The sequence below is a fragment of the Cebus imitator genome, unplaced genomic scaffold, assembly GCF_001604975.1.
Source record: "Cebus imitator isolate Cc_AM_T3 unplaced genomic scaffold, Cebus_imitator-1.0 Scaffold340, whole genome shotgun sequence".
In the NCBI taxonomy this organism is placed as follows: Eukaryota; Metazoa; Chordata; class Mammalia; order Primates; family Cebidae; genus Cebus; species Cebus imitator.
Window position 1 is genome coordinate 1978913 of NW_016107655.1, and position 20169 is coordinate 1999081.

The 20169-nt window shown below is 50.7% G+C and overlaps 1 protein-coding gene across 2 annotated transcripts in view; it reads right to left on the reverse strand.

Moving 5' to 3' along the window:
• Positions 1-18769, reverse strand: part of RAB6B (RAB6B, member RAS oncogene family) — a 72501-nt gene extending 53732 nt beyond the window's left edge. The window contains exon 1 of one of the 2 annotated variants that reach the window (XM_017505722.2): positions 18290-18769. In XM_017505722.2, coding sequence (XP_017361211.1) covers positions 18290-18359 — 70 coding nt within the window. In that variant the 5' untranslated portion in view covers positions 18360-18769. Of the gene's footprint in view, positions 1-18064; positions 18110-18289 lie in introns of those variants that run through there. The other variant, XM_037730356.1, reaches the window with a different exon arrangement.
• Between the last annotated feature and the right edge of the window lie 1400 nt (positions 18770-20169).

Consider the following 20169-nt stretch of genomic DNA (forward strand, 5'->3'; position numbering starts at 1 on the left):
ATTTATATAATCAACTGGATGAACATTCCAGATGAAAATCAAGGTTGATAATCAGACTGTGCAACACTGCCTGCCCAGACTAATGTTCCCTAGTAAATGAAGACACAAAAACACAAAGGTCCCATGACTGTAGCTCTAGTCAAGATGGAGTAACAGGGACCTGATTTAGCATCTAACCTGAAACAAACAAAAGACAAACAAGATATATGAAACAACAGTTTTGAAGCCACTAGATACTAGGCAATGATGATCCCTGAGATACATGAAATAAAAGAGGGGAGCCATACAGATTACTGCCTTCAGAAAATTTCAGACCACAACACAGGGAGCAGTGGCCTAGGTGGAACCCAGTGGATGCCCTAGGTTGAGAGGATAGGGCTGAGGCTAGGAGAAAACACAGCAGCTAGAGTTCAGAAGATGGAATACCAGAGAGGAGGGAAATGCAGACAGGAATTGCAGAGACCTGCAAAGGGTTTCCCTCAAGCCTTCAGCTGAGCATTGATCAGCAAATGTTTATGAGGAAACTATCTGAGACAGAGGAAAGACTGCCCAAATGGACTAGGGGAAACAGTGCTTGGTATCCACACCAGGCTGGAGACAGTGTTCATTCCCAGCAGCCAGAGTGGAATGCCTCATCATTCACAGGATGCTGGGGAGAGTCCTCAGCACGCTGGGCCTCACAGTGGGTAAATAATTAGCCATACACAGAGCCCTGCTCTGGCCACAGCTAGCAAATCTTAAGAATATTTATGGGAATAGAAATACTATCCACACATAACATGGCAAAAATCACAATGTCTGATATCCAATAAGAAATTATCAGGCATATAAAAAAGCAAGAAAACAGGCTCACAAAGAGGAGAAAAAAAAATCAACAGAAACCAACCCCAAACTGACAGAGATGTCAGAATTAGTAGATAAAGGATATTAGGAAATAGTTATTATAATGGTGCTCCATATATTTAAGAGTTACATGGGGTAAGAAATAGATTTTCAAAGACACCAATCAAACTTCCAGAGGTAACAACTATACTGGCTGACATGATTAGACAGATTAGATGTTGCAGAAAAAAAGATCAATGAACCTGAAGACAGTGATAAAAACCAAAGTGAAACATGGTGAAAAAAGAATGAAAATAAATGATCAGAACAGCAGTAAGCACTATGACAATGTCAAGTGGTCTAACATCCACGTAATTGGGGATTTCAATGGATAAAGGGAGAGGTAGTGACAGAAAACATATTTGAAGACATGACTAAAAATCCCCCAAAATTGAAGAAAACTGTACATCCACAGATTCAAAAAGTTCGGTGAACTCCCAAGCAAAGGAAACATAAAGGAAACTATAGTAAAGCATATCATAGTCAAAGTGCATAGTCAATGATAAAGAGAAAATCATAAAAGTAGTCAGAGAGAAAAAGACACATTATGTACAGAAAAACATAAAAAGGACAGTAGATTTCTCCTCAGAAACAATGCAAGCAAGAAGACAATGGTACAATATCTATAAAGTAATGAAAGAAAAAAACTGTTAACTTAGAGTTCTATGTCCAGGGATGACATCTTTCAAAAACAAAGGTAAGACAGACTTTTTCAAACATACAAAAGCTGACAGAATTCATCACCAGCAGACCCTCACAACAGGAAATGTTAAAGAAAGTCCTTCAGGAAGAAGTGGAATGATACTAGATGGAAAAGTAGATTTACACAATGGAATGATGAACACAGGAAATGGTCACTACCTGGGTATGGAAGATCTTTCTCTTATTATTTGAGTCCCTTTAAAAGATAATTGACTATTTAAACAAAATTGGCAACAATATATTAGATCACAGATGTAAGAAAACACAGAGAAATATCTGTTACGGTTGGGCGCAGTGGCTCATGCCTGTAACCCCAGTACTTTGGGAGGCTGAGGCGGGTGGATCATGAGGTCAAGCAGTTGAGACCATGCTGGCCAACATGGTGAAACCCCATCTCTACTAAAAATACAAAAATTAGCTGGGCATGGTGGTACACGCTTATAGTCCCAGCTCCTCAGGAGGCTGAGGCAGGAGAATTCCTTGAACCTGGGAGGCGGAAGTTGCAGTGAGCTGAGATCACGCCACTGCACTCCAGCCTGGCGACAGTGCGAGACTTTGTCTCAAAAAAAAGAAAAGAAGTATCTGTTACCCTGTCAGAAGTTATACAAACCAGGAGAAAATGAAGTGCCACCTTTGAAATACTAAAAGAAAAATAGTGTCAACATAGAATTCTGTATCTAGCAAAAATATTTCAAAAATGAAGGTGAAATAAAGACATATGTTGAGATAATTCACTGCTAGCAGATCAATAATACAAGAAAGAGCAGAAGGAGCAGGGTACCTGCACATTCACACTCACATCACATGTGGTCAGCATTTGCACTTTAAAGTCCGACAGACCTAGGTTTTAATCCTGGCTCTGACGCTCATTTCTTGTGTGATCTTGGGTTAGTTCCTATTCTCTCTGAGGCTCATCTTTCTTCATACATCCAATAAGGGCAAAAATGCCCATTTCATAGAATTATTATGAATTCCATGAAAGCAGTAACGAGTTAAAATTCAGGGAATCCAGGTGAAAGGCCTATGTTAAAGTCTTTGTATAATGCTTGCAACTTTTCTATAAGCCGTAAAGTGTGTCAAAATAAAAAGTTAAAGAAAAAAATGATAATTATTTTAATCACATGCACACATCCATGTCTCTTAGATTCCTGGCACATTCAGAAAATGCCTCTGACTAAACATTTTGATCAGCATGAAATTTTCCTAAGGAACTGGAAATATAACTGTACCTGGCATGAACTCAGGCTTCACGAAGGACCAGGACTTAGCTGGGCATTGGAGAACTGCTATACGCCCTCCTAATCACAGGCCAGGAGATAAAGAAAGCCTGGATCAATCAATTCAGTGGCCAGGGCCCATGTGTAACCACCATGTGTACACAAGCACAGAAATGCATGCAAGTACACAATATATACACGTGCTCAACTCAGCAGGTACCAGAAGCCCTGGTGTAGGTAGGAACTCTTTAGATCCCCTGGTGTCTTAACTATGAGGACTGACAGTCAAGGGCAAATACCTTAAGGGTTACTTGAAAAACACCTGAGATATGACCAAACAGCTTATGAAGACTGCACACCTCCTCCCAGCCATAGTCAGCCCACTCATGTTCTGAATCCTCTCTGCTTCACTGAGCCTTCTCACATGTACTTGGCAGCTTCAAAAAGGAGCAGGATCTCTCCTCCAGGACCTAAGAGCAGCACCAGTACCAGCTAGCTTTGAGCACTAGCCACCCTCCTCTTACAGTTCAGAGAACAGGAGTCTACATCCTTAGTACACACAGTTACTCTCTGCCATAGCTTCCCTGGAGAGCTAGACTGGAGCGGGTAGAATAGAGTCTATCTCAATTGGTTTGAGGCTCAACCCAATCTGGCCAGACCCTACACAGGCCAATCCTGCCTGTGCATTTGAGCAGTTGCATGGGTGCTGTGACGAATTAATTCACAGTGAGTATGTGTATGTTCTAGAGAAGGAACAAGTTAAATTCCCACCACCATCTGATCTTTTGACAAAGCTGGTATTTATGCAATTTGGTAGCTTATTTAACTGATAGGAAGTCTTGACCCATCCAACCAGCATGGACTTTGGCAAAGTAATGTACATGCTCATCCTTTAATACCCAAGGTTTAACTGCTGGTAGTGCTGATGTTAAAAGCCTCAGGAACAGGAAAAGAAGGCTGAGGCAGTGAGAATGGGTACACAGAGTATGGAGAGCGAAGCTTGTGTTTTCCAGGTTGTCAGCTGAGATCCAGTTAGAGGGCCTGTTACAAGGATAATGGGCCCCTAACCCCCACCCATGATGACACAGCTGTGGCCTGGCCATGAGACCAAGCTTGCTCAGGCAGCCTCCAGACTGGAGGCTGATGTAGGCAAGACATCATCCCAGATGCCCACCCTCTTCTCACAGGAACCCTTGGGCCTGGCAGCCACAGTGCTGACCTGCTAATCCAGAGGGCTCTGTGGTCTCCATGAACATAGGGAGCTGTCCCTGCACTTCTGCAGCCCCAGCTTGTCTTCCTGTCCTTGCATACACCCTCATACATCCGCCCACTGCTGCTCAACCCTTCTGCTTTGCCAAGGAGGAGGGGGACACAGGCCCAGTCCCAGCCCCTGCCCCTGCAGAGCCAGGTAGTGAGGGGAGCACAAGGGGCAGAGTGAACTTCTAGACCTCATTCAGTCAACAGAAAGAACCCTCCTCTTGCCCCCAGAAGGACTCAATGTCACCTGCTCAGAATTGATTCAAGAGTAGGGATGGCCTTTCCAGTGAAGTTTAGAGATGAAGACCATTGACTCTAGGGTGGAAAATGCACTTCAGATTCCAAGGACCCTGGGCCTGGGAGTAGGCACAGGACCACCCAGCAGTCCAGGAGGCCCACTTTGTCTCTAGTCCTTATGGACTGAGACTGCTGGTCAGGGATCAGGGTCACCAGAGGGCCAGGCTGGTGGATAGATCAAGTGGAAGTATGTCAATGTCCACATATGCCTCCCTGACTTGGATGCCTGGACTCCAAAGCAAGGAGATGGTAGCCATGCTACCAGCACTTGGTCCCTAAGGAGCCCTTCTCAAAAGCAGCACCAGAGATAAGCCCTAGAGAAGACTAGAGCTGATCTCTTGTCAGAGGAAATGCGAAGCCACAGAAGAGGGGCCACTTGCCCAGGATCACACAGCACTAGGGTCATGGCCAGATGCTAGCTCTTTCAGTGCACAGCCAAGGGCTTGACCTCAGAAATTGCCCTTTTTATTCCTGCTCTTGTCACTAATCTGAGCCCAGAAGGCTTACCAACGTGTTCCCGTGTCATGAAGCCCAAATGGAAACACACAACATGGGAAATGCCAAGGAGCAGCAGAAAATAAACCACACTAAAGTCTGGAGGCCCAGCTTCTAGAAGGATCACAGAGCATCATGGCAAGAAGGGCTTAGAGAATGTCTGGTCTAGCCCTGCATGTCATAGAGGAAAAATCTGAGGCCTAGAAAGCAGGAGGGTTTACTCAGAACACAACAACAGAACAGGAAGAAAGAACAACAGCAGATCAAGAAGCAGGGCCTGGCCCCAGTGAGTGCTTCACGGGCTGGACCAGGCTGGCCCCTTAGCCTGGGACAGGTCTCAGCTCTTTCTGGAAACTCCTATTCCTTATCTGTAAAATGAGGCCATCTCAAGTGTCACCTTCCTCTAAAATCTTCATCTCATATGTATTAGTTATTTGTTGCTTTTAGCCAATACCAGCAATTTAGTGGCTTAAAACAATATTTTCATACATTTATTATATCACAGTTTCCATGGGTCAGGAGTCTGGACATGACTTAACTGGATCCTCTGCTCAGCATGTCACAAGGATGTAATCAAGTTGTCAGCTGGGCTACATTTCTTTCTGGAGTAGGGAGTCATTTTCCAAGCTTGTGTGCTTATTGACAGAGTTTGGTTCTTTGTGGTTGTAGGATTCCCCCCTCAGGGGCTCTTAGGTCCTGAAGGCCACCCACATCCCTTGCCACATGATCCCCTCACAGGCCCTCTACCAGCAAAGCAGCTTACTTCTTCAAGGCCAGCAAGAGGAGTCTCACAAAGAAATATAATACTTGGAGGGACTATCCTGTCACCTTTGAACCTTTGCCACATAACATAACCTGATTGAAGGAATCCCACCCATCACCTTTGCCACACTCTATAGGCTACCAGCAAGACACGAGTTCCATCTGCACTCAGGGGAGGAGCCTATGCAAGGGGGTGACTCACCTGGGGTCACCTTAGGTTGTATCTACCATACCATCTCACAGTCAGGTTCCCAAAAGACGCAGCCTTTACGCTACTCCACCTCTCTCCTACTGTGGTGAACTGGGCTGATCATCTAGAACAAAACGTCACCGGTCTCTGCCTAAGACTAAAGCTCTCCTAGCTGACCCTGGCAGAGGCTGACTCCTGCCTGTGCACTTCACTGGGCATTTCCAGGCTGCTCTATCCAGTTCTCCCACATGACACCCAGTCCTCCCCCAGGCAAAGGTGGAAAGACAAGCAGACACAGCTGCCCAGACTACAGCTTCAGCTGAGAGTGTTCTTCTTGCTACATGATGGAGGCAGGAGAGGAGCTGAGTTCTTCTGGCTCAGCATCTTGAGTGCTGTCCTCTTCTGACAAAGATGGGTGACAGCCAGGGTCAGCTGGCTAGCTAGGTACCTTTTCAGGTCCCTAGCTCACTTCTAATCTGGACAGCAGCCTGCAGTGTTTGGGCTGAACATAGGGGAGGAAGGGGAAACTTAAGGAATCAGAATCAGGGGAGAATTTCCAGATCCTGGTGCTAGAAGTAGGATTTGTTAATATCCTTTAAATAATTTGGGAGTGGTTTCTCCCCAAAAAGAAACGCTTTGGAGGTTTTCTCTGTTCAGAGAAGTGCAGAACCAAAGATCACCTAGTGCCAACACCTGAGCACAGCAGCCCAGAGACAGTCTGGGAACTGCAGAGTCACAGTGGGGAAGAGCCCGACAGCCTTGGGGAGGAAGAGACAAAGCTCAGCCTGCTCCTCAAAGCCAGTGCTGGCAGCACAGAGGCAGTGTGCTGGAAAATCCTCCCTCAACCTCCAAGGCAAGGTAAGAGCCCTTCTCTCTTCTCATTCCTCCTGCATTGCTGGGCTAAAGCTCCTCATCTTGTCTTCCACACAAACACAGAATTGGTCACATCGTCCTGTGCCCTCATACTCATCGGTGGCTCCAATGGGAACCTCCAGCCTTTAATTCGATTTGGTCAGAACCCTGGGATGGAAAGCATCCCACCTGGAGCTTGACCCACCCTGGCTCCCAAGGGCCCTGTGCATGGCCAGCAAGCCCCAGTCTGTGTCTGGTAGGAAGCAGTGTCTGTGAGCCTGTCCCTTCGGTCTCAGCACTTCTGTGCATCTCTTTTCCCCAATGCCCCTTGCTTCCCCTGTTTGCCTTCTAGCCCTCCCCCTTCACTGGACAAGGGAAAGAAACAAGAATCGTGTTCTAAGTGCCTCACTTGCTATTTAGTCTGTGCAGTGTTTATTCCCCCCACTCACAGACAGGGTCAGAAGAGAACATTTTCTCTTCCTTTCTCAGAATTAGCACAGCCACTCCCAGAGAGAAAGGTTTTCCTTGTCCCTAGGGACTTGTCTCTGGTGCACAGGCCACAGTTGCCGCTCTCCAGTCCTGGCAGATGGTCCTCTTCCTGCCTGCCCCAGGGTTGGGGGAAACGAAGGGACCAAAGGAGGCTGGAACAGGTCAAAGCTGGGCTGAGTTGTTTGTGGCCCAGCTTTCCAGACCAGTTTTTCTCTGGGCCAGTTGCTCCGGGCAGAAGAGCCACCTCTGCTGAGTACCAAGATGAGGGGACAGCTCTCCTTACTCATCCTGAACTCACAGACAGCCTAGCACTGCTCAAAGAGGCCATGGGCAGTGACTAAGAAATGCTGTAATCATTGGTGCTACAAAATTAGGATTATTCCACATACCAGCTACCCTGGCAAAGGAATACCCAGGTGGTGCTCAATAACCTCCAATGGGCACTCCCTGTGCAGAACAGGAAGGGCAGGGAACAAAGGTCATCAGGCCTTTGGAGGGTGGGGTTTCAGGCCTCAGAGTAGATCATGAGCTGACCCGTGAGCAGGGGGCTGCACCGATTGACCTGAACAGGCTGTCCTCTCTGGGTTTGGGGTGGGTTCAAAATGGCAGTCCCTGCCTCCACTCTGGCTCCCTGGCTTTCAGCCGTAGCTTTTTGTGCAGCCAGCTTAAGATGGGTTTCTGGCCGGGCGCGGTGGCTCAAGCCTGTAATCCCAGCACTTTGGGAGGCCGAGGCGGGTGGATCACAAGGTCAAGAGATCAAGACCATCCTGGTCAACATGGTGAAACCCCGTCTCTACTAAAAATACAAAAAATTAGCTGGGCATGGTGGCGCGTGCCTGTAGTCCCAGCTACTCAGGAGGCTGAGGCAGGAGAATTGCCTGAACCCAGGAGGCGGAGGTTGCGGTGAGCCAAGATCGCGCCATTGCACTCCAGCCTGGGTAACAAGAGCGAAACTCCGCCTCAAAAAAAAAAAAAAAAAAAAAAAAAAAAAAAAAAAAAAAAAAAAAAAAAAAAAAAAAAAAAAAAAAAAAAAAAGATGGGTTTCTGTTCTCCAAGGCATGGAAAGGGGCACTCCCTTATACAGTGCTGCTCTCTCTAAAGTCCTTGGAGACTCTGGAGCTTGTGGGGTGATGGAACCCAGCAGACAGGCATAGGGGAAAACATCCAAGAAAGCAAAGGAAGTGATCAAGTGTCCACTGGAAGAGAAGTCCAGTGAGACAGGGAGGGACCATAACAGGGGCAGGAGGGGCTCATATACCTAATGATCAGAGGATGGGGGGACTCACACACCCAATGACCAGAGGATGGGGGACTCACACCCAATGACCAGAGTACAGGGGAGCTCACACACCCAATGGCCAGTTTCTGGTCACATGCTGCATCCAACCTAAGCAGGGAGCAGAGGGGGAGAAGTCCAGAAGGGCTGCCAGCAGTCCTGCAGAACACCCATGGAAGGCCAAAGCAGTTAGGGAACCCAGGGCACTGTGGTGATAGGATGGACAGGGGAGCTTAAAGGGGCCAGCTTTGGTCCATCTGGGTACAGTGTGGTCTTGCAGAGAGAGACAACAGTCCCTCCCCTACAATCATTCATTGTTTCTGAGGCCTCACACTAAGGGAAAGAATCAAGAAAATAAACATCTCCAGTGGAGCTGAGCTTCAGAACTGGATGGAAGCTTAAGCTTACAAGCCCTCTCTATAAATTCCATCCTCAGAATGTTTCTGTTCTGACCTAGTTCAGCCACCTGGATCTCCTGCCTCCAGTCAGACCACATTCTGCCTTCACCTTCTAATCCATTGGCATCTCCCTCTGGGTCAAAACCCCTCAAGGGATCCCCACTGCATGCAGGGAAGCCCTGCAGGGCTTGATCCTACTGACTCCTCCAGGCTCAACCCCTTCTCCCACCACTATTTCTCCACCTGCACCAGAATCCCACCACCCTGAACCACACCTGATTCCCCAGAAGCCCCAGGCCTTTCACTGCCTTGGCACAGTCGGGCCCTCTGCCCTCTATGCCTCCCCTTGTCTGCTGGTGAGTTCCCGCTCACTGCGCAAAACCTCCTCCAGGAAGCCTTCCCTGACTCCTCCAAGCATATCACGTTCATAGTCTTGCCTGTATAAGTAATATTCATCTTAATACTGGCTGAGATTTGTTGCCCGTTTATTGTGGGCCAAATACTGCTCTGCCCACCTCTCATGCCTGAAGGCATATAACCCCAATGCCACAAAGCCTCTGCCCTTACAGTCCACCCTGGCTGAACTCCTTAGGGGAAGTAACAGAGTTGTAAAGATGAGGTGCTATTCCCTGGAGCAGCTTTGGTGGCCCCAGAGGAGTGGGCAGGGTGAGTCTGTCCCACTTTTGGCCAACCTGTCTCTGAGCATGGATGGGGAGCAGGGTAAAACAATGGCCAGGGAGTCAAAGGGTCCTGCCATCTGTGTAAAGGCCTTCACCTCGCAGACATTCGCTTTCTTTATAAAACAGGACGAGCAGCCCTTCCTGTCATTTCACGAGGATGTAGACCCTACAGCTCACCATACAGAAATGATCAATGATTCTCAAAACCTTGCACTCCGCTTCTATTTCCCTCAACATCTGCAAGGAGGGAGGGGATGGAGACTGCTGTTACTATTAACAAAATTACCTATCACTTGAGCTTTTATCATGTGAGTTTTAATCACGTGCCATGTATTGATGCACTTGATCTTCCTGGTAATGATCGCCCTCCTGCACGGGTGAGGAAAATGAGCACCGTTGGTGCCAGTGCATACCAACACTGTCCATTTAGCAGGGGGTGGGCTAAGGTGGAAACCCAGGACGCAGGAGGACCAACATGGTGATGGGGTGGGGGCGGAAGCTGGGACCGGGTCTCTAAGCCCTGCTTAGTCTGCGAGGGACACCATATACCCTCCTTGGCTCTGGCCTTTCCCTGCCCTCCCAGCCTATCACCAGGCTGTGGAAAAGAGTGCCCCTGGGCTAGGAGCACCTGGGAGCTATCACTTGTCCTGTCATCCTCATCATGGTCCCTCTGTGTGGAAAAAATACCTCCTGGAAGCTAAGTGCAGGGCAGCCCTATCCCTGTTGCTTGGCAACCTGAGCCAAGCACATCATCAGGAGAGGGGAGCCAGCATGCCCCTCCCCCACGTTGTGCCCCCAGGTCTGACTGCACCCAGGTGTAGGTGGGCTGGGAATGCCTCCCAGGAGAGGAGGTGGTAGGAGTGGTAGGCTGCAAAGGATCCTGAATGTGGGACCCAGGGCAGTTCTGGGGACAACGGTTGGCAGCACCCCTGATCCCACACCTCTCACTCCTGCAGCCCCTCTCACCAGCAGCAGGCTTGTCTCCAGGCTGGGAGTGTCACTGGCTTGGCCTCATACTCAGGGCACGGAATTGCAGAACCAGAGTTAGAGCTCCACTGGCCCAAGGGGTGACACAGCCCAGAAGCCTTGAGAAGATACACTGAGAAAGCCAAGGCTGGGGCTTATCCAACACACAGCCAGCCAGTGGCAGACGGGGGATAGAATCAGGGTCTCCAGGGCCCTGGAATCTCCGGGCCTGAAGGGAGGATGTGGCCAGGAAAGGGTTACCCCAGAGTAGGTGGGAACCAGCCATTTAGTTTACCTGGTTCTTCCCTTGTTAGTAATTAGTTCTCAGCTAGAACCATGGCAGTGGGCTGAGGGCAGTGGGAGGGATTTAGCTGCCCCCAATAGGCTCTATCAAATCCCTTCAAACCACCCCAAACAAGCAGTTCATTCCATGAAAGAAGAGAGTGCCTGCTGTGCAAGGCCAGCTCCCACACGGAGACCCCGCTTCCCTCCTCCTGCTCAGGGCCCCGGAGGAGGTTCCTCTTCAGCAAAGAGCTTGGCACAAACATTTCCCCTGAGTCATGCACAGCAGACCTCCTGTCCAAAGACCTCAGGGTTCTTCTGTCCCCTCCCCTCCAGTCCTGGGCCAGAGCCTGCCTTTGAGGCAAGAGGTCCAACAGTCCACCGTGTTTCTCACAGTGACCTGTGTCTGCATTCTAGTTCTGCCACACTCATAGTGAGTCCGTGGGCAGGGCCAGTTCTCTCTGACCCTCTGCCTCCTGACCCACAAAACAGAGATGATCCCACATCCATCACAGGGTGGCTGGGAAGACACAAAGTGCCTCTCGTGGAGCCTCGGGCACAGTGGCTGTTCAATAAATGTCATGTGTGTGAACTCATGTGACGAAGGACACAGGCTGCCATTGTTTTTATGCATTTCCTGGAAGTAACCTTTGCTTTGAAAGCTCTCTTCTGCCCTCAGGGATGAGATATCATCTGCCTCCTCAGGACTCAGGCCTGTCCCTTAGGTATATCAGCCCTTTGGAACAGGTGATGACTGGCCCAGAGCATGTGGTCTGGTCACCTGGGCTCCCTCTGTCCTTGCTACCAAGAGATCAGAATAAATAAGTTTTTCTACTAAAAATACATCACTTTATTAAAATGCTAAATTATGCATATCAGTCAATATATATATTTTTTAAAGACCTTACGTTGTTTACGGCAAAAGTTATGAAAATAATGAAAACAATTTTGAAATCTCAAGCCCCAGGACATGGTAAGGAACCTCCTAGGAGTTCTTAGGAGTTGTGAGTCTTCATCTTTTCCTTCCCTTCTTCTAGGAAACAAAGACTGGCCTGCCATTCCAAGTTCCCAGGGGCTTTGAGTCCCCAGGCCCTGCTTGGAGCCCCATTTCCTGGCAGCCTGTCTTTCCGCCCTAACAAAAGCTGTCCATCTCAGGGCGTGTCTGGTACTTCTCCCTGGCAACCTCCACCAGAGCTCCCCCGGCTTCTCTTCCCTGTGGTGAGAAACGGAAAAAGGATGGCAGACGCAGAGAAAATGCCCAGCAGCTTTCCTGGTAGTCCATCCCGAATGCTTATGAATTCTGCTGTTCTACCTAACCCCTCTCACCTTCCCCAATGGTTCTGCCCAATAATTTACCAAAACTATTCACACTGAAATCAGACAGCCCTACACATTCAATGGTTGATTCATTCAGCAACAATGGAAGACATGGGTGGGGAGGACAGGGAAAATCTGCAGTCTGAATGGGACACAAATGGTACCATCCTCGGGCCTGTCCCGAGCCTGTCTGCAACGTTGGGGCAACACCTATAAGGATAAATATTCATAGACTGATTTTAGGGATGGAATAAGGAACAAAAGGACAATAAGGTTTTATTTATTTATTCATTTAGTGACAGAGTTTCGCTCTGTTGCCCAGGGTAGAGTGCAGTGGTGCCATCTCGGCTCACTGAAACCTCCACCTCCTGGGTTCAAGCAATCCTCCTGCCTCAGCTTCCCATGCAGCTGGGATTATAGGAAGGCGCTACCATGCTTGGCTAATTTTTGTATTTTTTAGTAGAGACAGGATTTCACCATGTTGGCCAGGCCGGTCTTAAACTCCTGACCTCAAGTGATCCACCCGCCTCAGTCTCCCAAAGTGCTGGAATTACAGATGTGAGCCACTGCACCCACCCTTATTTTGTTATAATTTAATGTGATTCATTATAATCTGGGGGCTGAAAATGATAATGATAATCAGATCATGCAAAAGACAGTAATTACTATCACATCTATACAGCCAGAACATATTCAAGTTTCTTTTTTTCTGTGCTGGTAAGTTCTCTGGCTATGTATCATCAGAATTAAAGGTGCCAACTTCCTCTTATACCAACTACAGATTAATTCTCCTCCTGATGTCTGTCTGACTCTTTCACTCACACACATTTCTTTAAACAAATAAAAAAGCAAAGGTTTTTACCCTTGCTTTTTAGGTTTTACCCCAACATCCACGAAGGGGCCTGTTCTTATGCCAGCCACTGAGGAAAGGAGAAAAACTGGGAAGAGAGAAAGCAAGAGCAGGAAGCTTAGGCTCAAAACAACAGGGTGATTTCCTCCAGATCTCAAAGTGAGCTCTGACAGGCTGAGGTCTGGTGTGTCCCTTCCCACCTCTGGTGGCCTGGCTGTTCTCATGTATTTCTTCAGAGACTAGGAATGAGGAAGTGCCCCCAAGAACTATAGGTTTTTTGAGATGAACTGTGAGTTGGGCATGCCCAAGGTTAAATGATCTAGCTAGGTGTGGTGGCTCACACCTGTAATCCCAGCATTCTGGGTGGCTGAGGTGGGCAGGTCACTTGAGGTCAGAAGTTTGAGACCAGCCTGGCCAACATGGTGAAACCCCGTCTCTACTAAAAGTACACAAATTATCCGGGTGTGTTGGCATGGGCCTGTAGTCCCAGTTACTCAGGAGGCTGAGGCACAAGAATCGCTTGAACCCAGGAGGTGGAAGTTGCAGTGAGCTGAGATTGTATCATTGTACTCCAGTCTGGGTAACAGAGCATGACTCCATCTCAAGAAAAAGAAAGAAAGAAAAAAAAAAAGATTAAATGATCCAATCCTTCTGGTAAAAAAAAAAAAAAATCTGCCTTGAAAAAGCAGCAGGTATCAGGAATTTGAAATAAGAATCCTATTTCAAAGCCACCTCAACTTCCTTCACTTTTAATCTACTGATGGGCCATCAGCAAATCTCACACAGTGAGGATAATCTCATCATTTTCAAATCAAGATATTTAATAAGCACAAACCACCTGCAGGTGGGGAGAGGTGAAATGATGACTAAGACATAGTCCTCAGAAGATGCTTAAAATTCAATTAGCGTTTTTGTACCTGAAAAAGTTAACGTTTAAAAATCCTTAGCTAAGAGACAACAGAAGACAGGTCATAGGGAAGCATATGACCGTATTTAAGAAATGTTCAGAGAAAAACAAAGCTGTGCCACGGTGTGTGGCCAGGTGGGCTGGTAGGCCACGGCAGCAAAAGTGGAGCTGAGGTCCTCAGAGCAAGTGAGTCTGGAAGTTGGTGGGGAGGAGGAAGCTTCCTAGGAGGGGCCTCGGCCTCCCAGGTTCAAGCAATTCTCCTGCCTCAGCCTCCTCAGTAGCTAGGATTACAGGTGTGTGCCACATGCCCGGCTAATTTTGTATTTTTAGTAGAGATGGGATTTCTCCGTGTTGGTCAGGCTGGTCTCAAACTCCCAAACTCAAGTGATCTGCCCACCTCGGCCTCCCAAAGCATCCATACACTTTATATAGAACAGGGCAGAAGAACAGGCAAGGCCCTCTGCATAGGGTAGGCTCTTTCCAAGACCTACTTTCTACACACAGCCCAAGGACAAAGTAGTAGTAGCCTACTGCCTATAGAAGCATCCCCTGCTCTGAAGCTGCCTCTGACACCAGGCCCCCAAGGCGGGGCAGGCGCCCTGCTCTAGGTCCCAATAGCAGCTGTTTGACTCTCATCTTAGCTCTCATAGACCTTTACTGTAATTATACCCACAAATGTCTGTGCTCCCAGTGGACTGTAAGTTCCAGGAGGGCAGGGATACTCTCAAAGAATAAATAAATAAACAGATAATGGAGGGAAGAAGGGAGAAGGAGTGGGGAGGGAAAGATAAATGAACAAATGGCTAAACAACTGAACATCTAAAAGACGCTGCCTGCAGGGTCGCCTCATTGCACAGCTCCAAGGAATGCTATTCACATTATGCTCTAAATAGACAGCACCTCCAGCAGCACAATGCCAGGGGCAGGGCAGGCAGGTGGGTGGCTGGTCGGAGGGAGAAACTGGCCTGCTGGCTTCAGCTAGGAAAGCAAAGCAGTCAGAGCTTTTGTATCTCCATCCAATCTTCCTGCTTTCCCTGGAAGAGTCTCAGGGAAGGGGAGGTCAGAAGATAGTCCACAGCAGACACATTCCTGACCCTCCCTTCCCACCACACACACTGAGATATGCCGGGTAAAGCCTGAAAGCCGACAAAATGCCATTAGAGCTTCGGAGGAAGACCTGGATCCCACAGGCCCACTCTCCTTCCTCAGACACCTGCTCCTATTTGTCTTCTCTGGACACCATCAAATGCCCCAGTCAGGACTGGTATATGTCACCCCCCCATGTCACCTACCACTGCCATCAGCACAAGAGCATATCCACTAGGCCCAGAGAGCCATCTGGCACCAATGGGACTGCTAGTCTCCCTGCCACAAGGAAATCTCTCACCCTGGGTCCACAGCACCATCCCCACAATCCCAGCCTGTGCCAGGCTGACACTGTCGAGCAGCCTATATTCCATGGGCCAGAGAGACAGCAGTACCTCTGCTGCCCGGAGGGAGCTCTTTCACTGACTTGAGGTATTTCCTCCAGAGTGGCTTTTCAAGGGCCTCCCGTTCAAACCAGTTCCCTGGTATCTTCAAAGACCTGATGTCCACTTGAGATTATCCAGCCCAGGGTGTGCTCCATACCCTGGTCCATGCACGCCATTCCTCTTGGGAATCCACTGTCCTTGCCCGCCAGCCTAGAGAGATGCCACCATTATGATAGATACAAGAAGTAAGATAAAGCCACATCCCTCCAGCTCCTTCCCCTGGCCCCTCTCCAGGGGACTTGGATCCTATCAGCAAGCCCATGCTGCTCTAGAAGACTCCGCTGAGCTCAGCTGGCCCATGTCCCCCATATACAGAAGGTAAAGGACCTCCGAGGTCATATAAAAAGGGAGAGTCATGGTCAGGGTGAAGGCCAGCCCTTAGGAGGCTCTCTCCACTGCAGAGGATGCTGGCACAAATGGCCAACAGCTGCCAAACTGTGCAGGCAAGGTAGAAGGAGCGGCTGTGGAGGCGACTCCCCATCCCTACCTACACAGAGATGCACATGTGCCCCACCTACCTCAAAAGCTCTGTAAAACAACCCACTAATGACACAACAAAGTGGAATCAGGCTTTTCAGGGCCTGCTTCAGAAGGCACCAGGGTGGCCAGCAGCCCATCTAATGGATGGCAGTGATTCTCTAATGACCATGTTCCAAGGGACCACAACCCTGCTCCTGACCAACTACTCAGCATTTCTACCAGTCATAAGCCCCAGCTCTAAGCCTGGCCAGACAGCAGCAACCCTCACTTCCTCTCAGGGAGGCTCCCCAGTTGTTGGCTTCCCCAATTCAAGGTCATCTTACTTTACTCCACAATGACACACTAGTGAAAACACCGGACTGGGAACAAGAGGTGGGGCTCCAGCGTAGAAGTAGGAACAACTCACAGTGGGATTCTGGAACTCTGGGCAAGGCCTTCCCGTTCCCTGGGGCTCAGATTTCCCATGTGAACTTGTGGGAGAGGTGGTGGGTTCATTGCTTAGGCTTCAGCTCTCATTTCTGTCATTTTGGGAGCAAAGTCCTTCACCAGGGTAGGGCTCACCAGGGGCCTCAGTTCATCAGGGATTCTGAGGGAACGCAGATGTTCCCTCAGACTCACCAGAGACACTTTCTTCCTCAAAATCCTAGTCCCTTCTGAAGCTTGTGCAGACTTAGAATAAACAAATGTTTTTTGAGAACCTACCAGGGTCCAGGCCCTTTGAGAGGCACTAAGGAAACATGAACAAGAGAATTGTCTTCAAGCGACCATTTTTCAGAGACAGAAAGTGAGTTAAAGAGAGGCCTCAAATTTTTCTAAAGATAACACAGCTAAGAATTCAACTCCCAGGCTGCCTGATCTCTGCAGGTTATCTCCCAGCGCTGCAGGCCCGGTTAGACTAGCACTGGGATGTGAATACCACCAAAATCCCTTACACACACAGGGAACGGTCAGCTCCATGAAACTGAGATCTATTAGAAACAGAAAATCAGAATCCAGGGCAAAGGCTAGCTGGCTGAGTGGATCTTGTCTGAAATGCCCAGCCCGGCCCCCAAACCCATCTCCATACTGGGCCTGGACACTACGTTCTAACGCCCTTCTCTGAACCATCCATCTCAGGCAATGAGCACGAGCAGACAGGAGCCAGCCACATGACCTCCATAACCCTCCTGTACATACAGCACAGTAGCACTGTTCCTGGCCCACCCAGTCCTCCCACCGTTGCCTTTCTTTTGGCCTCCCTTGTCAGAGAGGTACCAACCCAGATGAACAGGACTGGTCTGCAGAGCCAGAGCTGGGGTCTTGACCCCCTAAGGACAGCATCCTCCCACAGCAGAGCTGACCAGGATTCAGCTTGTCTCCCGCAGCCCCACTGGAGGCCTCTGGAGGGATGCTCGGAAAGCCACTCCTTCCTACAGGTGGCAGAGGGGTCCCGGACCTTCAATCTGGGCTTCCCGCCTCAGAACCAGAGATGTTTTTTAGGGAGGAAGCCGGGCAGTGGAGAAGCAGTCTCCCCCTCCCCCAGCTCTGGCCGGCTGCCACGGTGACCTCCCCTCCCCCAAGAAGGGCGGTGAGCTGGGAGGTGGGGGTAGGAAGAATCCACGGTTGCTCTCAGGAGGAGTGCTGGGAAGCAAGGCAGGGCGTGTCGCCTGGGCCTTTCTCTGCCCAGAGCTAGGTGTGAGGTGCCCCTGGATTTCATTCCCCAAATCGCCTCGAGTTGGGGGAGCCCTCACTGTCATTGCCCAGACCCCTGGGCATCAAGGAAGCTAACAAGCACCTGCGAAGGGCAGCGGGTCTAGAACCTTCTGTGCCGAGTCGGACGTGAGCCAGGGGAGATAGGCGCCCGGTTGCCCATGGCCTGCATTCGCTTTTTCGAGCAGAGACAGGTGTCGGTCATTTTTCCCCCCGTGGCTGTTTGTCCCAGGGCCTGGACGTGCTCCTTCGCATGGTGCCCAGCAGGGTCCGCAGGGAACCCCAAGTGCAGCGGAGTGGGGCTCGGCCAGACCCCGGCTTCGCTTCGGTCTCCAAGGGGGATGCCCGTCGCTCTTCCCACCCCCGCCAGCACCCAGTCACCTGCGCGGTCGCCCGCAGCCGGTGCCGCAGTGTGAGCTAGCCAGCGAGCCCGGGTCCTTCACGCTCCGGCCCGCGCCGTGGAGCGAGCCGCCGCCCTCCGGGTCCCCTGCCGCGCCGCACCTGCACCCGCACCCCGGGCCCCCCACCTAAAATCCACCCTCACCTCCACCCCTGGCGCCAACGCCTCTTTCCGTCTCTTTCCTTGGCCCCTCCCTAGTCCGACCCCGCCCGAGCCGGCCCCGAGCTCCCCATCCCCGTCCCCGTCCCTCTCCTCCACCCTGGCAAGGAGGGGCCTTTGCGAGCCGGGGCCGGGGGTCCCAATGGGGTGGGCGACTGAGAGGCGGGGGTCGACTCGGCGACAAGCCAATAGATTAAGCCGCGTACTTACCGCTCTGCTCCCCCAGGAACACCAACTTGAATTTTCTCAGTGGATTCCCAAAATCTCCCCCTGCGGACATGATGCTGGCAGCCGGGGCCGGGAGAGGAGGAGGAGGAAGAAGCGAAGGAGCAGGGAGGGGAGAGGAGAAGGGCGAGGGGAGGCGGCCGGCGGTGCGGGAGCCGGAGGGGGAAGGGCTGGCTGCGCGTGTCCCTGACTCCCCAGCTGCGTCCCGGCCCCGGCCTGCGGCTGCGTGTCCGGCGGCGGCGGAGGAGGAGGAGAGGGAGGAGGAGACGCAGGAAAGCTGGGGCTGGGCTGCTGCGGGCGGCGCTGACTGCGGTGCGAGGGGCGCGCTCTTTACGCCCGAGGCGCGGCGCTGCAAGAGAGGCGCGGGCAGAGCCGGGCGCAGGGACGGCGCGCTGGGCGGAGGAGCGCTCTCCAGAGCCGCGCCAGTCGGCCCCCTCCCGCCTCCCTCCTCCGCCGGCGCCTGCGCTCTGCGCGCTCCCCAGCCTCTGATGTCATGCGGGGCTCGCGGCGCTGCGGGGCTGGGGGGCGTGCGCCCGCCCACCCCAACCCGCACCCGGGCAAGAGAGAACCGCCTCGCCGTGCTTCTGAGGGGCCCCCGGATCGGACCGTCTCTCGCTGCCCCGCTACGTCTGTCTTCCCCACTCTACCCGTCTTTTGAACCCAGAAAATGACACGAAATTGTCAGGGGACGTTTGTTCCTGGTCTTTTAAACCTAGATGCCAGTCCCTTCCTCCACCTCGCGAGACACCGATGCACGGCGCAGCCGTCCGACAGGGCGGAAAGGAACGAAGGTGGGGGAGAGCCAGGGTGTGGCGAGGCGCCTCAGGGCGGGCAGACCTAAGGAAACCTGGCGTACCTGGCGCAGATGGGGCTAGACTCTTGCCCCCTGTGGCTTCTAGCTCGCCCTCCTCTCTCGAGGCCTAGACCCTTTATTTGGGCGGCCTCTTGTGGGGTCTATGGGTGCCTCTGCAGATCTGGCCAGCCAGAGAGGAGCTGCCAATATAGGGCGCGTCTACCTCAAACCAGCGGCTCATTTGGATCATTTTATGCTAAATCCTAATCTACTCCATGAGAGAGAAGGAACGGTGACACTCTCAATGCCAGTGCCTCTATCTCCAGGACGGGGCCCTACGTTTCTTAATCCTGGGGTCACCAGGCTGACAACGCCACTCCCCACCCTGGCAATTAGGTGTATCTGGACTATAAGCTATCTGAGGACAGGTGGGCGACCTCTCCTTGGCCTCTACTGGCCTGGCCCATCGAGGCTTATGGACCAAGTTGTGAGTGGGTGAGAGCAAAGAGCAGACGCCAAGCGCTAGAAACACTCCCAGGTCAGCCCAAGCCTAAGGTATGCTGGTTAATTGAGGTTTTACAAAGCTGTCCCTTACTGTCCTGCCACCACGTGGTCTCGTTCATTTATGGCTGTTCAGTGAGCATTTATTTGAGATTATAATCTGCATTTTGGTGAACACGATGGTGTGTGCACGCATGTGTTATTATACAAAGAGAAAGGGGTGAGACACACCCTTCACCTCCAGGTTTCTCGTGGACACTTGTTACCCCCTTTTGACTTATGGGCTTGCTTAGGCAAGCCTGTCTCCCTAGAGTGCTCACCTCAAATGCCTCTCCTATTTCTTGCTAAAAACCTGACCACAAGTTCCATAAAAGCAGTAGTTGAAGCTCCACCGCTGGAGCATCCCAAGGACATAGCTCAGAGTTTAAGAAATAGTTGTTGAATGTTTGAATGAACATATAGAACTCAAATCAAGATAACTGTCCTATTCTCATAATGCCCTTTAGTTTGAAACCCCAGTGGTTGTAAGTCATCACCCTAGAATATCCACCTGGCTGTGGCAGGCACCAGG